Raw genomic sequence first — 16,802 nt, 5'->3', positions numbered from 1 at the left:
GGCGGGCCAACGTCCGAGAGACATTTGCGACATCTTCACTTTGGTCATGTGGACTTTATGAAAACAAGGAAATGACATATCTTTGAGGGCGCCACAACATCGGTGCTACATGTGATGACGAGGATTAAGAGAGAGGGAAGGACATGGAGACATGCATGTCTAATTAAAGAGGAACTAGACACCTTCTTTTGCATGTTGGCTACGTGGATCAATGAGAGGGGATAGTGTTTTGTAGTTTCTACGGAGGTGTGTGTATGTGCATGTACATGTAACGTAACCATGTGGAGAGGTCTTCTCCTCCTCTCCCTTTGTTCAAGAACAAGTGTCGCTAATAGTACAACTTGAGAGTTTATCATACACACATTCGTGTGTAATCGAGAAAAAAGATACCTGCAAACTAAATGAACCCTCAACATTCCTTTGTGGATGCTAGATTCCTAGTTAGAAGGTGTTTTCATATTGGTTATGTTTTATTTTATGTTTGCAAAAAACATCTTGATCAAATATAAAAATTCATTAAAAGTACAAAATACCTCAAACATAATATAAGACATCATTAACCTCACTAGAATTATAGTCCTCTCATTCATCTGAAGTTACCAATTTGGAATTGGGTCAACGATTTTGACGGATCAACAATCTCTCACTCTATTATTTTAATTAACTATGCCTTTTTTCTTTCATTGGGAGATTAAATATTAGATTTTATTCATATTTTTGACTCGGTCAACAATCTTTTAAATCAATTGGAAACAACTGGCCTATACAAACTTATGAATCCTAGGCATCCTTTCATCATCTAAAAAAATAGCGTTAACATGCGATACTGTAACACCAATATAGTACATGCAATTACCAACACAAAAATATTTTTCACATAAGTATGAGTTGATTAACGGATCATAAAATTACATGACAAAAGCCCACTAAAACACTGTGCTATATGAATAGAAAAGAAAATACACCCCATCATCTTTCCCAAACCTACTACTCATTCTGTTCAAAAATGTAAGGTGTATTAGTTTATTAAAAAGTTAACTATTTAAACTTTGATCAAGTTTACACGCATAAATACTGACATCCGCAATACTAAATAATATGAAAATTCATTTCATGATGAATCTTAGAGTCCGATTTGATATTGTAGATACTAATATATTTATAGAAAAATGTGATCATGTTTAAAAAGGTTTGATTTTTCAAAAAAAGTGCACCTTATCTTTTAAGATAGATTGAGTATAAAAATTATAAAAATTCGAAAACATTAACACCGCAGCAAAACGCGTCCAACCCTTTAGAGCATCTCCAACAGCCGCGCTACAAAAAACGCGTTTTTAGCGCGCGCGCAACAAAAAAAATTGCTCCAGCAATCGCACGATAAAAGCGCGCAGCATAAAGAGTACACCGCGCGGTCGGAATCCGCATCGCACGCTGCTTATTTGATGCGTCCGCTTCGGCACGCTGCACACTCAAGCGCTCGCGCCGCTCTCTCCACTTTCGCCCCCACCGCGTCACCTTTGCCCCGCCGCGCGCCGCCGCCAGCGAACTACCCGATGGACGCCCCCGCCGGCACCCCCTTGACCCCTTCCTACAGCCGCGACTCCTCCACTGCGGCCGTCGCCGCCGCCGCAAACCCTAGTGCTGGGAGCTTTGGCTTCGCCGCCGCTCCTCCAAGCACCGGCGTCGCGCGCGACATTTTCATGCCGTCAGGGATGACCTCGGTGACGGGTGGCCTCGCGCCGGCGCCCGCCGTGAACCCACGTGCCCCCCTCTTGCAGCTCTCAAATGTGGCGCGGGCGAAGAAGGGCAAGGTTTCCGGGAAGAAGAAGAAGGCGGCGGACGACTTCGGCTCCTCCAAGCCATCGAGAAAGAGACATACAGGGCGTGCGACGACCGCGGAGGCTCCCGAAGAGGTCTTGATACAAAAAAGGAGTATATCAATCTTACCCGTGAAGAGGTCTTGATACGAAAAAGAGCGATGCTTCGCAGCATGGGTGGCGGTGGCATAGGCGGCATGGGTGGCTTTGGAGCACCTCCGGGCGGCATTGGCGGCATGGGTGGCGATGGCATGGGCGACATGGGAGGCATGGATGGTGTCGGAGCACCTCCGGGCGACATTGGCGGCATGGGAGGCGGTGGCATTGGCGGCATGGGAGGCATGGATGGCTTCGGAGCACCTCCGGGCGGCATTGGCGGCATGTGAGGTATGAGTTTTGTGTCTCTCATGGGAGGCATGGGAGCACTTCCGGGCGCCATGGGCGGCATGTCTTCCGGTGTGCCAACACCTTCGCATGATCTTTCCAACACCCGTGAAGAGGAGGAGGAAGAATCCGCTTCGGATGATGAATCGGAGGAAGAGGAAGATGAAGATGAGGACGAGGCTTGACGTGGGCATGAATTTGAACTAGTGGGCATGAACTTGGTTGGGTGATTTTGTGGGCATGAACTTTTTATGGCATCATGAACTTGTTTGTGTGATTTAAATTATGACATGTCTTTGTTTTGATGTTTGAAATTAATTTTGCGTTTAAAATGGGTCAAAAATGCAACACATGGCAAGCGCCGGCTGTTCGCGTGTGCTGCATTTTAACGCGTTTGCTGGAGCTACGCGCATGCGTAGCATTTTTGCACGTCTGCTGAAACAAAGCATTGGCCGTCGTGAAAAAAAAAACACGCACTGTAAATTGTATTTTACAGCGCAGCAGGTAGCGCGGGCGTTGGAGATGCCCTTAATATCAGTAAGCTTTCTAGAAGTGTAGGCCTCTCAGTTGAAGTCATCAATTTGGAACTCGTGATAGATGAACTCCTGAACCCCTACAACTGTACGTCAGTCCCGAACTCCTGATAGATGAACTCATCGTCTGCAGCTAGCCGCGCGAGCGCCTCCGGCGCGAGGCACACCTCCATCCCCATGCTCCCACCGCCCCCAAGGCCCTCGTACACCGTCACCCTCCCGTCCACCTTGTTTGCGCCACCGCTCCGCACGGCCAACGGCGCGCCCCACCCAAAGTCGTTCCCATAAACGTCGAACCGCGGCGAGTTCCCGGTCACCATCATCGCCGGGTTCCAGAACCCCGCCAGGTAAGCGAACCTCGGGTCCCGGTGCCAGTAAGACAGCGAGCCCACCAGCGCCGCCACGTCGAGCGACGTGATAGTGCTGTTCAGCAGCTGCGCCGTCCACCCCAGTCCCCTGTCCAGGATCTCGCCGGCTGTGGACCTCGCCGTGGCGCGCACCACGGCGTTCCCTGCGTAGGCTTGTGGTATGCGCTTGACACGGCCGCGGTACCCAACGAGCACGGTGTATGTCGTCTCTTCCACCGGTGACAGGCGCCGGGCGCGACAGACTGCGCGCCAGACGTGAGCGAGCAGGGACTGGAGGGACGAGAGGGTGGGAGTGGAGGTGGCCGAGCCGACGCCGGCGCTGGCCACCTCGGCGTTCGCTCTGGCCTTCAGGTTCTTGATGCTCTCGGCGGAGAAATGGACGAAGCACTCCTCCACCGGAGGGCAATCGAATCGCCGGATCATATGCTCCAGCTTGGCGAACGGCAGAGGGACCGGTACAGGGCAGGCATCGGGGAACCAACGCTCGAGCACCGGCGGCGGCGTGAACATCTCGGCGTCGTCGCCACCACTCCGGCTCATCTCGGCCCAGGTGTTGAAGAGGTGCCAGAAGGCAGTTCCATCGGCAACGGCGTGGCTGAGCGACATGGCCACAAACACGCCGTCGGCGAGCTCGGTGACCTGCGCGGCAAGGACGGGGCGCGATCCAGCCACGGCATCCGCGCCGACTAACCCGTCGAGTGGGAAAAAGGACCAGACCACACGGGGGATGTACAGCGAGGCCGCGACATCAGCCACTGTGGCGCCGGGCGCCACCGCGTGGACGAACTCTGCGCCCTCGCTGGTGCAGCGCAGAGAGACGGTGACGCCGCTGCCCTCCAGCTGCTCCTCGGCTGCGAGGCGGCCGGCAAAGGGGTAGAAGCGTCCCAGAGCACGGGCGAAGGAGGAAGCAAGGCGCTCGACGAGGCGCTCGCCGCCGTCTCCGGCGGGGGGCTTAGGTAGGAGGATGCCCTTCTGGATGTAGTCCACGGTCAGCATCTGGAGGTCCCACGGCGCAAGGTGCACCGTCTCGGCCGCAGGCTCGGCTGAGCACGTCGCCACGCCGCTCAAAGACGGCCGCACCATGCGGCAGGAGACGATGCGGACGGGGGCAGAATCCTCCGTCGTCATGCTTAACTATTCTGCGATCTGGAGCGCGCACCTCCCTCAGTTCTCTACCATGGAATTTGCTCCTGTTGACCTTGGAAATGTAACTTGGAGTCTCTGATCGGATCGCAACGTTTCTCTTTTCGAGAGTAGGCCAATTGCATCCCGTATCTTTATAGAAAAAAGTACTACCTTCGTTCCTAAATATAAGTTTTTTTTTAGAGATTTCACTAGAGGACTACATAGGGAGCAAAATGACTGAATTAACACTCTAATATATGTCCATATACATCCTTATATAGTTTCCTAGTGAAAACTCTTAAAGACTTACATTTAGGAACGGAGGGAGTATCCCTCAGTATGAAATTACTCGCCGCATAAATACATAAAAACAAATGTATATAGGACTAAAATAAATCTAGAATATAATGATTTTTGATATTATTTTTAGCGACACATCCCTTTCCCGCACGTCCGCGTCACTCCTCGCGGCGGCTCGGGCGGAACCCTAGCAGCAGCAGCAGCCGCCCCTCCCCTGCTTCCTCCTCCCTCGCCGTCGCCGGAGGAAGCCGGTGGGCTAAGCCCGGCCGGCGAACGACGGCGGCAAGGCGTTTCCTTGCCCTGCAGTGCGCTTTCCTGGTAGGGGAGGTCGGCCCTTCTGCACTCTTCTCGCAGCATGGCATCGCCGGCGTCGATGGGCCTCCTTCGCGTCGCTTGACGGCTCTGCTCCGACATGTCTCGACGGGGTGGCGGTCCACTTTTCCTCCTGTGCGAGCTCGTGCTTGTGCTCGTCGTCGGATGTCCCAGCTTTCCTGATCTGGCCATCTCTGGCCGGTTCTGGCCCCGTCGGGGGGCTGCCCTGGCTGGGGGTCGTGGTGGTGCGCGTCGATCACGCTCTGGAAGTCTGCGGTTGTCGGGGCGGCGACCCCGGATTTGGTGGCGATGGCTTCGGCTAGGGGGCGGTGCGCCTGGTCATGGTGGATCGTGGGATCCCGTTGTCAGAATGAGGTAAGCCTCGACAACTGGTGGTTGGAGGGTGGCGGTTAGTGGCGACGGGTGTTCGACACAGCTCCGGGAGAAATCTTTGCTCCGATCTTCATAGGAGCCGGCGACGGCGACGCCCGCGGGTGCCGTTATCTTTCTTGAAAGCGTCGTCGTGGAGGTGTGCTGCTCCTCCCCACGACCTGAGCTCTGGAGTGAAACCTCAGATCCCGTGGATCGGGCGATGGAGGTGTCATTGAGTCATTTTCATTCTTGCGGGCATCGCCTCAGAGCCGGCTACGATCGGGAGACTAGCGTTTCGCGGCATCTTCGACGTGGTCGGGGGCATCTTCGCCGCATGGTTTGCTGAGCTGGGGCGCTGGTTACTGTTTGACAACGATGATGGTGTTGCGAGGAGGTCGGGTCGCGGCATGGACTTTGGTAGTCGGTTCTTTCCGGCGTGTCTGAGGTGGCCTTCCGTGGGTTGTTTGGTTGCTTGTAGTCGGAGCTGCGGTGGAGCGAGTCTAGATAGTTGTGACGCCCTCGATTTAATCGTACACTAACCATACACGCAAATGCGTACGACCAAACCCAAGGACTCACGGGGAGATATCACAACACAACTCTAGACACAAATAAAATAACATCAGCTTCATATTACAAGCCAAGGGCCTCGAGGGCTAGAATACGAAAGCTCGATAAACACACGAGTCAGCGGAAGCAACAAATATCTGAGTACAGACATAAAACAACATGGGGTGCCTTAGAGAAGGCTAGCACAAAAGATACAACGATCGAACGAGGCGAGGCCTCCTGCCTGGGAACCTCCTAACTACTCCTGATCATCAGCGGCCTCCACGTAGTAGTAGGCACCGTCGGGGTAGCAGTCGTCGGTGGCGGGGACCTCCATCTCCTGGGCTCCATCATCTGGTCGCAGCAAACGGATCAAGGGGACAAGGGGGGAAGCAAAGCAGCGGTGAGTACTCATCCAAAGCACTCGCAAGTCTTACATCAGAACTATTCTAATTATGCATCAGTATCAAAGAAGGGGGGTTATATGTGGACTGACTGCAGCAATGCGAGAATAGAGAGAGAAAGCCTAGTCCTATCGAAGACTAGCATCTTCAGGGTCTTGCAGCAATAGACGAGAGTAGAACAGGGGTAACACGTTAATAATCATATTGTTGCAGCAATATTAAAGTGAGGTCACGCCTAAAGATCCTCCCTCGACTCCCTGCGAGGAAGCAATCCCGAGGCAAACTAATTCCAGTTAAGTAACAATTGTAGTTGTAAAAGATCGGGGCACAACTCCAAGTCGTCCTGTAACCGTGGACACGGCTATCCGAATAGTTAATTTTCATCCCTGCAAGGGTGCACCACATGTCCCGTCACGCTCGATAACACTCTGGCCGGACATACTTTTCTGGGTCCTGCCCGGCCTCGGAATATCGACACGTCGTAGCCCCACCTAAGACTAATCAGAGAGGCGAGCCCACCGGTCTAAATCCTAAGCACAAAGGGTTCGTGGGCCCAGTTCCCCTTCACGCTCCTGCACGTGGCGTGGGCGGCCGACGTCAGTCCTAGCATCCCTTAATCACAAGCGCGATGCATCTCGGGACCACTCGAGCGCGCGCCGCTACATTGCTGGCATCTGAAAAGCTTCGGCTGATACCGCGACGCCGAGTACCCATAATTCTTCCCGCGTAGCCGGTTAGTGCGAAAAGGTCTCCAACCAACCCAGATCAAATACCAAATCCATTAACATTTTAATTAGGCCAACAACACAGTTTCACGGGAATCCACCCGTCTTACAACTAATCACCAATGATCCCGGTAACATGGTCGAGTAACTGTGTGGTTGTAACATCGGGGGAAACCCGAGGTATCACCCTCGTTGGATTCCGAACGATGTACCCGTCAAGGTGGGCTTAGAGGAATCACCCTCGGGGGTCCCACACTCGCGGGGTTGCACGACAGAGGCGTCATCGGGAATGGTGAAAGAGGAATCACCCTCGATAACCACGACCGACTAGCTATACTACAGAGATATCATGAGGAGTACTTAGCGAGGTGTCACCCTCGGTACCCGATAGTATCTCTGTAGCGTCGTACAACGAAGGGGGTGAATGTGCTGTGCCGGGTCTGGCTCGTCGATCAGAGATCGAGATTTGAAAACAAGCGGGACAACTGGACTACGGGGTCTGAGGGGATGACTGCTCCACCTATACTAAGCATATTAAGGATACATGACTGAAAGTAGCAGTTCATCAAAAATAGGCTATGCATCAGATATAGGAGCTAACTACAACAGTAGCAAAATACTAATGCAAGCAGTAGGAAGAAAGACGTAAGCGATATAGGAATGAACAAGGGGAGTTTGCTTGCCTTGCTGCTCTGCGGCAAAGGACTGATCGGCAGGGTCATAGATGTACCCGGCAGCAGCGTCAGTCTCGGGGTCTACCGGTAATAAGAGGGGGAAGAAACAATAAATAATAGCACCGATGCAACACAAAGCATGACATGACAAGATGCAGGCTAGACATGAGCTAACGCAGCAACATCCGTCATAGACGGGTCGGAAGAATATCTGACGATATTTTTCGGGTCTCGGGCTACTACCGGTTATACTGGAAACGATGGAAAAGTTCCATGTTTGCTATGGTAGGGACGCGTGAGAGACGAATGGACCGTGTATCCGGGTTCGTCTTGTGTTTTTGATCAACTTTCATGTTGAAAATATTTTGATCTGACTTACGGATTATTTAATATTAATTTTCAAAGTTTTATTAATTATTTAGAAATTAAAAACAGATTTAGCTATTTTAATAAAATTCCATTATGACATCATCGCGATGTCATGCTGACATCAACATTTGACTGGTCAACTGACGAGCGGGTCCCGAACGTCATAGGCACAAGTTTTAATTAAGATTAAATATTAATTAATCAGATTAATTTAGTGGGGGACCCACGTGGTATTCTCTCATTAGGTTAATTAATTAATTTAACTAATATATCTATTTATTTATTTAATAAAACATTATTTTTTATTATTTATATTAACTATCGCGTGGGGCCTCCCTGTCATAGACAGCGGGTGCATTGGCCCCACCGATAAGTGACCCTAGGCCAAAAACACATTTTTAATCACAAATACATAACCATACAAATGTCGTATTTCTCCACATGCCTATATACGCAAATACATACATAAATACGGGTATCAAATACATACATACATACATACGGAATACAACATTTGTTTTTTTATTTTCTCTCAAAACTCTCATCTCCCTCTTTGTCAACAGACAACAGAGAAACAACTCTCTGCTAACTCAACATAGAAGAACCAAATGTTCAATCCTTCCTACCGGAGTCTACCGTCGACGGATCGGGGTTCCGTTTGCCGGAACGGAACCGGGGCGGTGAGGGGAACGCGACGGTGGGAGGAGCCCGAGGAGGGGCTCACCAACGTTGACGGTACGGCCCGATGAAGCCGGAGTTCGCGGGAAGCGGAGGTGACGACGAGGAGGAGGACGAGGCGGTGACGGTGGTGACGCGCCGGCGAGGGCCTCCCGCAGCCGTGGTGGTGGTGGTTGCCGGAGTTGGTGAAGGGGGCCGGCCGATGGTGGGCCGGGGGATGGCCGGCCGAGGTGTGGGGGCTCGGGTTGGGGCCGAGAGGGGCCGGCCGACGGGATGGGGAGGGCCGTGGGGGGGGGGTCTGGTCCTGGTGCGTGGGGGACTGGGAGGGAGAGGGAGTTACGGGAGAGATGGGAGGTGGGGGGCGCTGCCGGTGGGGGTGGGGCCCCCCACGAGGGGGAGGCTGGCGGCGCTCGGTGGGAGGGGAGGGAGCGAGAGGGGCTCCCTCGCCAAGGGGGGAGGCGCTAGGGTTGAGAGGAAGGGGCGCGGGGGCCTGGCCGGTTGGGCCTCTTGGCCCAGCCAGGCCAGGGGGTGGGGGGGTTTTCTTCTTTTTTTTTTGTTGTTTTGTTTTGTTTTATTTTGTTTTCTTTTTGTTTTCATTTTTTTATTATTTCTTTCTTTCCTATTTATTTTACTAACTGATTTTTATTTTTAAATACTTTCTTTTATTATACTTTCTTTTACAATTTATTATACATACTTTTAATTCTCTCTTTCATATACATATTCTTTTAATATTTGTAATGAACTTATAAAGTATTTTTTCTTTTGTTTTCAAATTTTTGGATCCGGACAGACTCGAATCAACACGGGTCTGAGATGGGAATTCGATGACGTGGCATCATTAGCGGGTGATCACTGTAGCTTAATCACAATAATTGCTGTAGCAAAAGTCGAGGATGTCACAATAGTGACGATGCCGAGCGCTCGGTGGTCGTTTGCGAAGGACATGGCCGGCGCATGTTTTGCATATTTCCCTTGTGATACTCGTCGTCAAGGTCGGAGCTGTCGGCTACTCGCGTGTGTGGTCATCCTGTGGCATGTGCTATCGTGGTTTCTTTGCAGCTGTCTGCAGGATGGCTTCGATGTTGGAGCTCGATGGTGAAGTGAGAGTCGCTCATTCGAGGCAGCCGGTGATGACGATGACGCTTGCGACTCCGCGGTGGGTGTCTTACTTCTTTGGAGCTTTGAGCCCATGTCGGTGGCCAGGTTGACCGGTGGTGCCCATGTCATATGGGTTGTGTATTGTATCGGTTTTAGCCTAGTTATCCGCCAATTAACCGGGCAATTTTCTTCTTCTTAATCAATGAAAATGGAAAATCTTTTACCTCATTTCAAAAATAAAATACATATAAATACAACCATTTCCATGATAAGTATTTCCAGATGAAAGGAGTAGTTAATAGTTACAAGAAGCCCTCCTCGAACGCGGACATTCGTGACGGCACACTAAGGGCATCTTCAATGGTCGTATGATCATCGTTGATAAAATTGCCACATAGATGATTTTGATGACATGGCACATAATAAAATAATAGAGAGAATGAAATCGTATGAACTTGAAGCAACGGTTCACGCACAAGCTCCGAGGCAAGTATGGTTATTTCTTCAATATTTAATGAACCCGCTTAGTATTTTACATACGGTTAACATACACTTCATTGAAGAGCTTGTATGATGTGCTGTTGGTTGCTGATGTGGACACTGATACCAATGATTGAACATACGAACTGTTGGAGATGCTCTAACATCAACACAGGGTCCTAGCTTGATATTTCACAAAACGGTCTAAGCCACCTACTCCAATACCAGCATTCTTGCAAGTTCCAAGCCATAATATTGTATAGCACCAAGTCCGTCAATTGCACCGGTGTTCTTTGCAGGTGTAGTTTGTTGAAGACTCTCACGTTCCTTTGCTTTCAAAGTGCCCATGCGATTATCGATCACAACGTGATGTGCAGAGTATTTTAGAAGTAGGTGTACCAAAGTTGTCAGAATCGCGACTCAAGTCTTAGAATCTTACGACCTTACGATCCAAAGTAGCCCCTCCGATTCTACGATTTTGCTCATAGAATCTAAGTTTCTACGATCCTAGTAGTTAAGATTCTACGGTTCATGATCCTACCAACGGATTTCCGATCCGATTCAGAATCTCGATTCTGACAACTTTGAGGTGTACAAAGGTAACTAGTGATGAAAATGGTCTTATATTAGTTAACGGAGGGAGTAAGAAACAATGCGCCATTCAAAATGAGAAAGAAAAAAAAACATATTTTTGAACGTTAGAGCATCTTCAACAATCATTTAAAGCAACTCCTCCCGCGCCAATTGGGAAGCCCGTGTGTGTGACTTTGTTGCTTGTTTTGCATGATGCAAAAAGACATTATGGATTTTGACGGGAGCTAGCGGAATGATACTTTCTGTTTACTTAGCGGATTCATGCACGTCATTGGCTTTTTTGCATGGTACATACAAGGCTTTGTTATCATTTTTGGTATTCATGCATTCTTACATTATTGTCATGTGTTTTTGACCGACTTGGTGGTCCCGCTCTCCTACTAGTGTGAAGGGCTTGCCTCCCACGCTAGACCATGAGATTATGGACATCGAAGGGAGGAATTTGAGAGACAGAGAAGTGGGGCATCGATTGGGACTGGGAAGGGGACCGATAGTAGTTGGATAGTGGACGATGTCCTTCCACCCACCGCCGCTCTCCGGGATCTGCTAGAAGTCGTAGCAGAGGAAGGGGAAGGCTGGAGAGGTCGTGGTGTTAATGGTGTTAATGTTGCGTTGCCGCTTTGAGCATGTCGTTGCTACTCTGCCCTTGTCGCTGTCGTCGAGATGCAATTTTTTCCTTTTTTTTGACCACCCGAGAATTGAGAGAGATAGGATCTGGGAGAGCATTTTCTGTAGGACTTGAGGAGTGGTACATGCTTTGGGAAGACCTTCGTATGGTAAAAGAAAGCATCATCCTCTAGATCCACATAACCTTGCCACGTAAATCATCACAAATTGGTTAAAAAAAGATGAAGGCTAGATACGGATCATAGGCCCAAATCATCCTTCCATAATAAAAGTGTGTTTTATTTGATACAAATCCCTCACGTATTAGACAAATTTATCAAGAACCACATCAAACCAAACACTCCAACTACATCAATAAGTAAGCTATATTTCCCCGAACACACAAAACAAGGTGGAGGAAATAGCCTAAGATGGGGGCTAATAAAGCCATGATGTCCCGTGAATCACGGAATCAACAAAGTAGTTATCATCCCTTAGCCATGTACTACATAAATGGTCATATATGTAAAGGTATTAGTCATCCAAAATTTTAAATTTATTATAGATTATTTTTGAGATAAACGTGAAATTTATTCATTAGATATAATCAATACATCATTTGTGAGTAACATTACAATTGCATATAATGGTTCTTCAAACCACTTAGAAGTCATAGAAAATCTTGCTAGTGTAGCGAGCTCATGAGCAACTTTATTTGCTTGTCTATATTACGATGTTTGACTCTAGTGACTGCAAATTCCCATGCATAATGGAAATAGTCATCGAATATTGTCGCCGCTGCACCCTTAGACCGTCCTCCATCCTTCATTGTCTCAATAACCTTAATATTGTCCGAGTTAATAATGAGGCGATTACATCCCGCCCTCTGTTCTAGTGTTAGGCCAAATTGAGCGCCGGTGCTTCAGCCATCAATACATCCGCACAATAGTCAATCTTGCCGTTTCCTCCCGTAGTAAATCTGCCTTTATCATCTCTAAGGAACGCCCCCATCATGCCCCGTAGTAGATCATGGTCAAAAGAAGCATCCACATTAAGTTACGAATACCCTCGGCGGACAAGACCACCCCCCCTTCACATGAGGCCTTTGGGGATGATGCACTCACGAAATTTGTTGTAAGAGCTAAAATTCCCATAGAAAGCAGATGAGCATTCTCAGTTGTCTCCCTGTGCACCAATTTTAGTCTTTCCGACCATAGATATCATGCTGAGGTAGTAATCATTTCACTCACATTGTGGCGTGATACGTCTCGAAGTATCGATAATTTATGAAGTATTCATGCCATGTTTGCCTATGTTTAAATACTTTTATATGGTTTTGCTGCACTTTATACGATTTATTTAGAACTAACCTAGACTGATGATGTTTTCAGAAAAACTACCGTGGTGTTGTTTTTTGTGCGGAAATAGAAGTTCTCGGAATTGAATGAAACTTTTTTACAATTTTTTTGGAGGAAAAGAGAAATATTGGAGCAAAGAACCACCACAGGGGGGGGGGCTATGGTGCCCACTAGACATCAGGGTGCACCAGACCCCTAGCGTGAGGTGGTGTCTAGTGGGCCACTCGTGGCCCATCTTGGCGTGATTCCAACGCCCAAAAATCCTATAAATATAGAAACCTCCAGAAATAACCTTAGAAGACAAGTTCCGCCGCCGCAGTTCTGTGTAGCCCTACCAATCTGGAGACGTTCCAGTACCCTGTGGGAGAGGGCAAATCATCTTTGGTGGCCATCTTCCTCATCCCGGCGGAGGCCATGACGAGGAGGGAGTAGTCCACCCTCGGGGCTGAGGGTTTGTACCAACAGCTATGTGTTTAATCTCTCTCTCTCTCTCTCTCTCTCTCTCGTGTTCTTGAGATATCATGATCTTGATATATCATGATCTTGATATATCACATGCCTTGTTAATACAGTTGGATCATATGGTGTTTGTCCCATGCTATTATGTGATGAATTGAATCTTTCACTTTAAGATCTTGTTATGTTTGATTGAATATTCAGGTTTGAGAGCACATAATATATGTCTTGCATGCGGATACCTGTAGTGACATTGGGGTATTCAAGTGATTCACTTGATATATGTTGTGGCATCAACTCGCGGATTCCCGAGGTGACAATGGGGTAATCTAGACATAGGGTTGATTACATGTTTTCATACTATGATTCTCCGCTAGAAATCTTGGTGTGCTCCTTGAAGTTCTTTGTGTTGGAATAAGTATTATGAATCTGAATTTGTTATGGTGTTATTTTAGTACGAACGCTTGATAGACCGATCGGAAAGGATAACTTGTTACCTTAGTATGAACTCTTGGAAAGATTGATCGGAAAGAATAACTTTGAGGTGGTTTCGTACCCTACAAACAAATTCTTCTTATATTCTCCTCTAGATCGGAACTTTGGAATGATTCTTTATCGCACGTTGAGGGATTGTTATATGATCTAACTATGTTCACATTGTTGAGAGATTGCACTAGCGAAAGTACGGACCCTAGGCCTCATTTTCAAGCATTTCAATACCATTTATGCTCACTTCTGCTACTTGCTACCTTGATGTTTTTATACTTTCAGATTACAAAAATCAATATCTACTATCTTTACTATACTTGTATTACCATCTCTTTGCCGAACTAGTGCACCTATACAATTTACCATTGCATTTGGTGTGTTGGGGACACAAGAGACTTTTTATTATTTGGTTGCAGGGTTGTTTGAGAGAGACCATCTTTATCCTAGGCCTCCCACGGATTGATAAACCTTAGGTCATCCACTTGAGTTTAATTTTCTACTGTACTATGACGAATGTGATCTGCGTTGGGTTTTCCTGAAGAGGAACGGGTTATCGCAACACAACGTGGGTAAGTATTTTCCTCAGTTATGAAACCAAGGTTTATCGAACCAATAGGAATACCAATCCTCAACCGTCTTCAGCGACTGCACACAAAGAAACAAACAACTTGCACCCAACGCGGGCAAGAGGGTTGTCAATCCCCTTGATCTCGTTATTTGCAAGCAAATGAGGTGTGTAGATAATTGTTGATAATTGTAAGTTGCAAAATGAAATAAAACACAAATAATGGGATCAAGGTAGTAGTAGCGTTTGTAAATATATAAGTGAATATACCCGGGGGCCGTAATGTTCCCTAGTGGCATCTCTCATCGCAAAGGCATATGGTGGGTAAACAAATTACTGTTGGGAAATTGATAGAAGAACGAATAATTATGCGATTTTCACGGCAATGATCATGTGTATATAGGCATCACGTCCATAAGAAAATAGGCTGACTCCTGCCTGCACCTATTACTATTACTCCACTTCAAGAAAGCTTCTATGCTTGCCTCTCTACGTATTAAGTAAAAACAGAGTAATGCTTGGAAAAACAATGACATGATGTAGACAAAGTAAACTCAATTAATATGAATAAACCCCATCATTTTATCCTTAGTAGCAACACAAAGACGCATCTTGTCCCCTTCTTTCACTGGGATATAGAAATTCGCTAGGTTGAACCTACTACAACGTACCACACCAACTGAAGAAATATTAATCTAGTTGGCCAAACTATCTCAATATATCAGAGAGAATTACGAATCTATGATGATCATGCAATTAAGAATCATAATAATCAGAGGTGACTCAAATACTTTTCATGAATAATCTGAACATAAACCCACATTTCATCGGACCCCAACAAACACACCATACATAGTGATTACATTGGATAGATCAAAGCGAAGATGCGATGAACATGGTATTGAAGACATAAGAGAGAGAGATTACCATCTAGGTACTCCCTACGGACCCGTAGGTCTATGGTGACCTACTCACACATCATGGTGACGGCAGCAAGGTTGATGTAGAGGCCCTCCATGATTGATGTCCTCTCTGGCAGATCACCGAAATGGAGGTTTAGATGGCCTCCCGTCGGAACAAACACTTGTGGCGGCAAAAACAGTTTTTCGGGAGTGCTTTTAGGGTTTTTGGAATATTTGTGAATTTATAGGCTAGAGAGGGACGCCGGGAGGCATCCAGGGGGCCACAAGCCATCAGGGCGTGACCAAGCCCTGGGTCGCTCCCTGTTGGCTTGTGCCTCCCTCGTGCGACCTCTCGTCCACTTTCGATGCTTGCATGTCTTCATATAGTCTAGAAAAAATCATATTAAAATTTCGTGGCATTTTGACTTCGTTTGGTAGGGTAAAACTGCAAAGCAAAAAACACACAAAAAACAGGAACTAGCACTGGGCACTGGGTCAATAGGTTAGTGCTCAAAAATATTATAAATTGGTATATAAATTCCCAAAAAGTATTCTAGAATGATAATATATCAGGATGGAACAATAAAAAATAATAGATACATTGGAGACGTATCAACATCCCCAAGCTTAATTCCTACTCGTCCTCGAGTAGGTAAATGATAAAAACAGAATTTTTGATGTGACATGCTATCAATAATGTAATCTCTTGTATGTATGATCATTGAGAAATAATGAATTAAGAAACATCAACGTAATAATATTTATTAAGTATAAGCAACACAACTATTGATTTTTAAAGTATACGATCCTAAAAGAATGTTTACCCCTATTATTCTTTATTGTATTAGCAAGGCATTACTCCGTCTTCACCACATAAATACAAATGTTAAGCACCACGGTGTTCAAGTCAGGCAATTGGATTGTACTTTTTCAATATGCATCAACTTTTTATTGTTCATTCAATACATGAGCGTGAACCAGTGGACATAGCATATAGGTGTAATATAATATGGTGGTAGATATCAAAGGGGTAAAAAGTGGAGAAGATAATCTCACATCAACTAGGCGTACCAACGAGCTATGGAGATGCCCATCGATAGATGTCAATGCAAGGAGTAGGGTTTGTCATGCAAATGATGCACTAGAGCTACAAGTATATGAAAGCTCAGCTGAAGCTAAGTGGGGTGTGCATCCAACTTGCTTGCTCATGAAGACCTAGGGCGTTTGAGGAAGCCCGTCATTGGAATATACAAGCCAAGTTTATTATGATAAGATAATTCTCACTAGCATATGGAGGTGATAGCATAGGAGACTCTCACTATGAAGATCATGGTGCCACTTTGAGGTACAAGTGTGGTAAAGGATAGTAGCATTGTCCCTTCTCTCCTTTTCTCTCATTTATTTTTTTATATGGTGGACTTTTCTCTTTTTTTCTTTCTTTTTGCCTCCCCCATAATATATATTTTTATAGATGGTGGGCTCATTTGGCCTCCCCCATTTTATTTATTTATCGTCCGGACTCTCATCCCAACTTGTGGGGGAATCATAGTCTCCATCACCCTTTCCTAATTGGGACAATGCTCTAACAAGGATGATCATCACACTTTTATTTACTTACAACTCAATATAGAGAACTGATAG

The 16,802-nt window shown here is 46.9% G+C and overlaps 1 protein-coding gene across 1 annotated transcript; it reads right to left on the bottom strand.

The window, feature by feature from the left end:
- Window positions 1-2,744: 2,744 nt before the first annotated feature.
- LOC123412243 (uncharacterized acetyltransferase At3g50280-like) lies at window positions 2,745-4,319 on the bottom strand. The gene has a single exon (XM_045105190.1). It carries the CDS (start codon window positions 4,228-4,230, stop codon window positions 2,815-2,817), a length of 1,416 nt encoding a protein of 471 aa, XP_044961125.1. The 5' UTR covers window positions 4,231-4,319; the 3' UTR covers window positions 2,745-2,814.
- Between the last annotated feature and the right edge of the window lie 12,483 nt (window positions 4,320-16,802).

Source organism: Hordeum vulgare, chromosome 7H (genome assembly GCF_904849725.1).
Source record: "Hordeum vulgare subsp. vulgare chromosome 7H, MorexV3_pseudomolecules_assembly, whole genome shotgun sequence".
Taxonomy (NCBI): Eukaryota; Viridiplantae; Streptophyta; class Magnoliopsida; order Poales; family Poaceae; genus Hordeum; species Hordeum vulgare.
The sequence above is the reverse complement of the archived record's forward strand: the minus strand, read 5'-3'. Positions and strand labels throughout refer to the sequence as shown.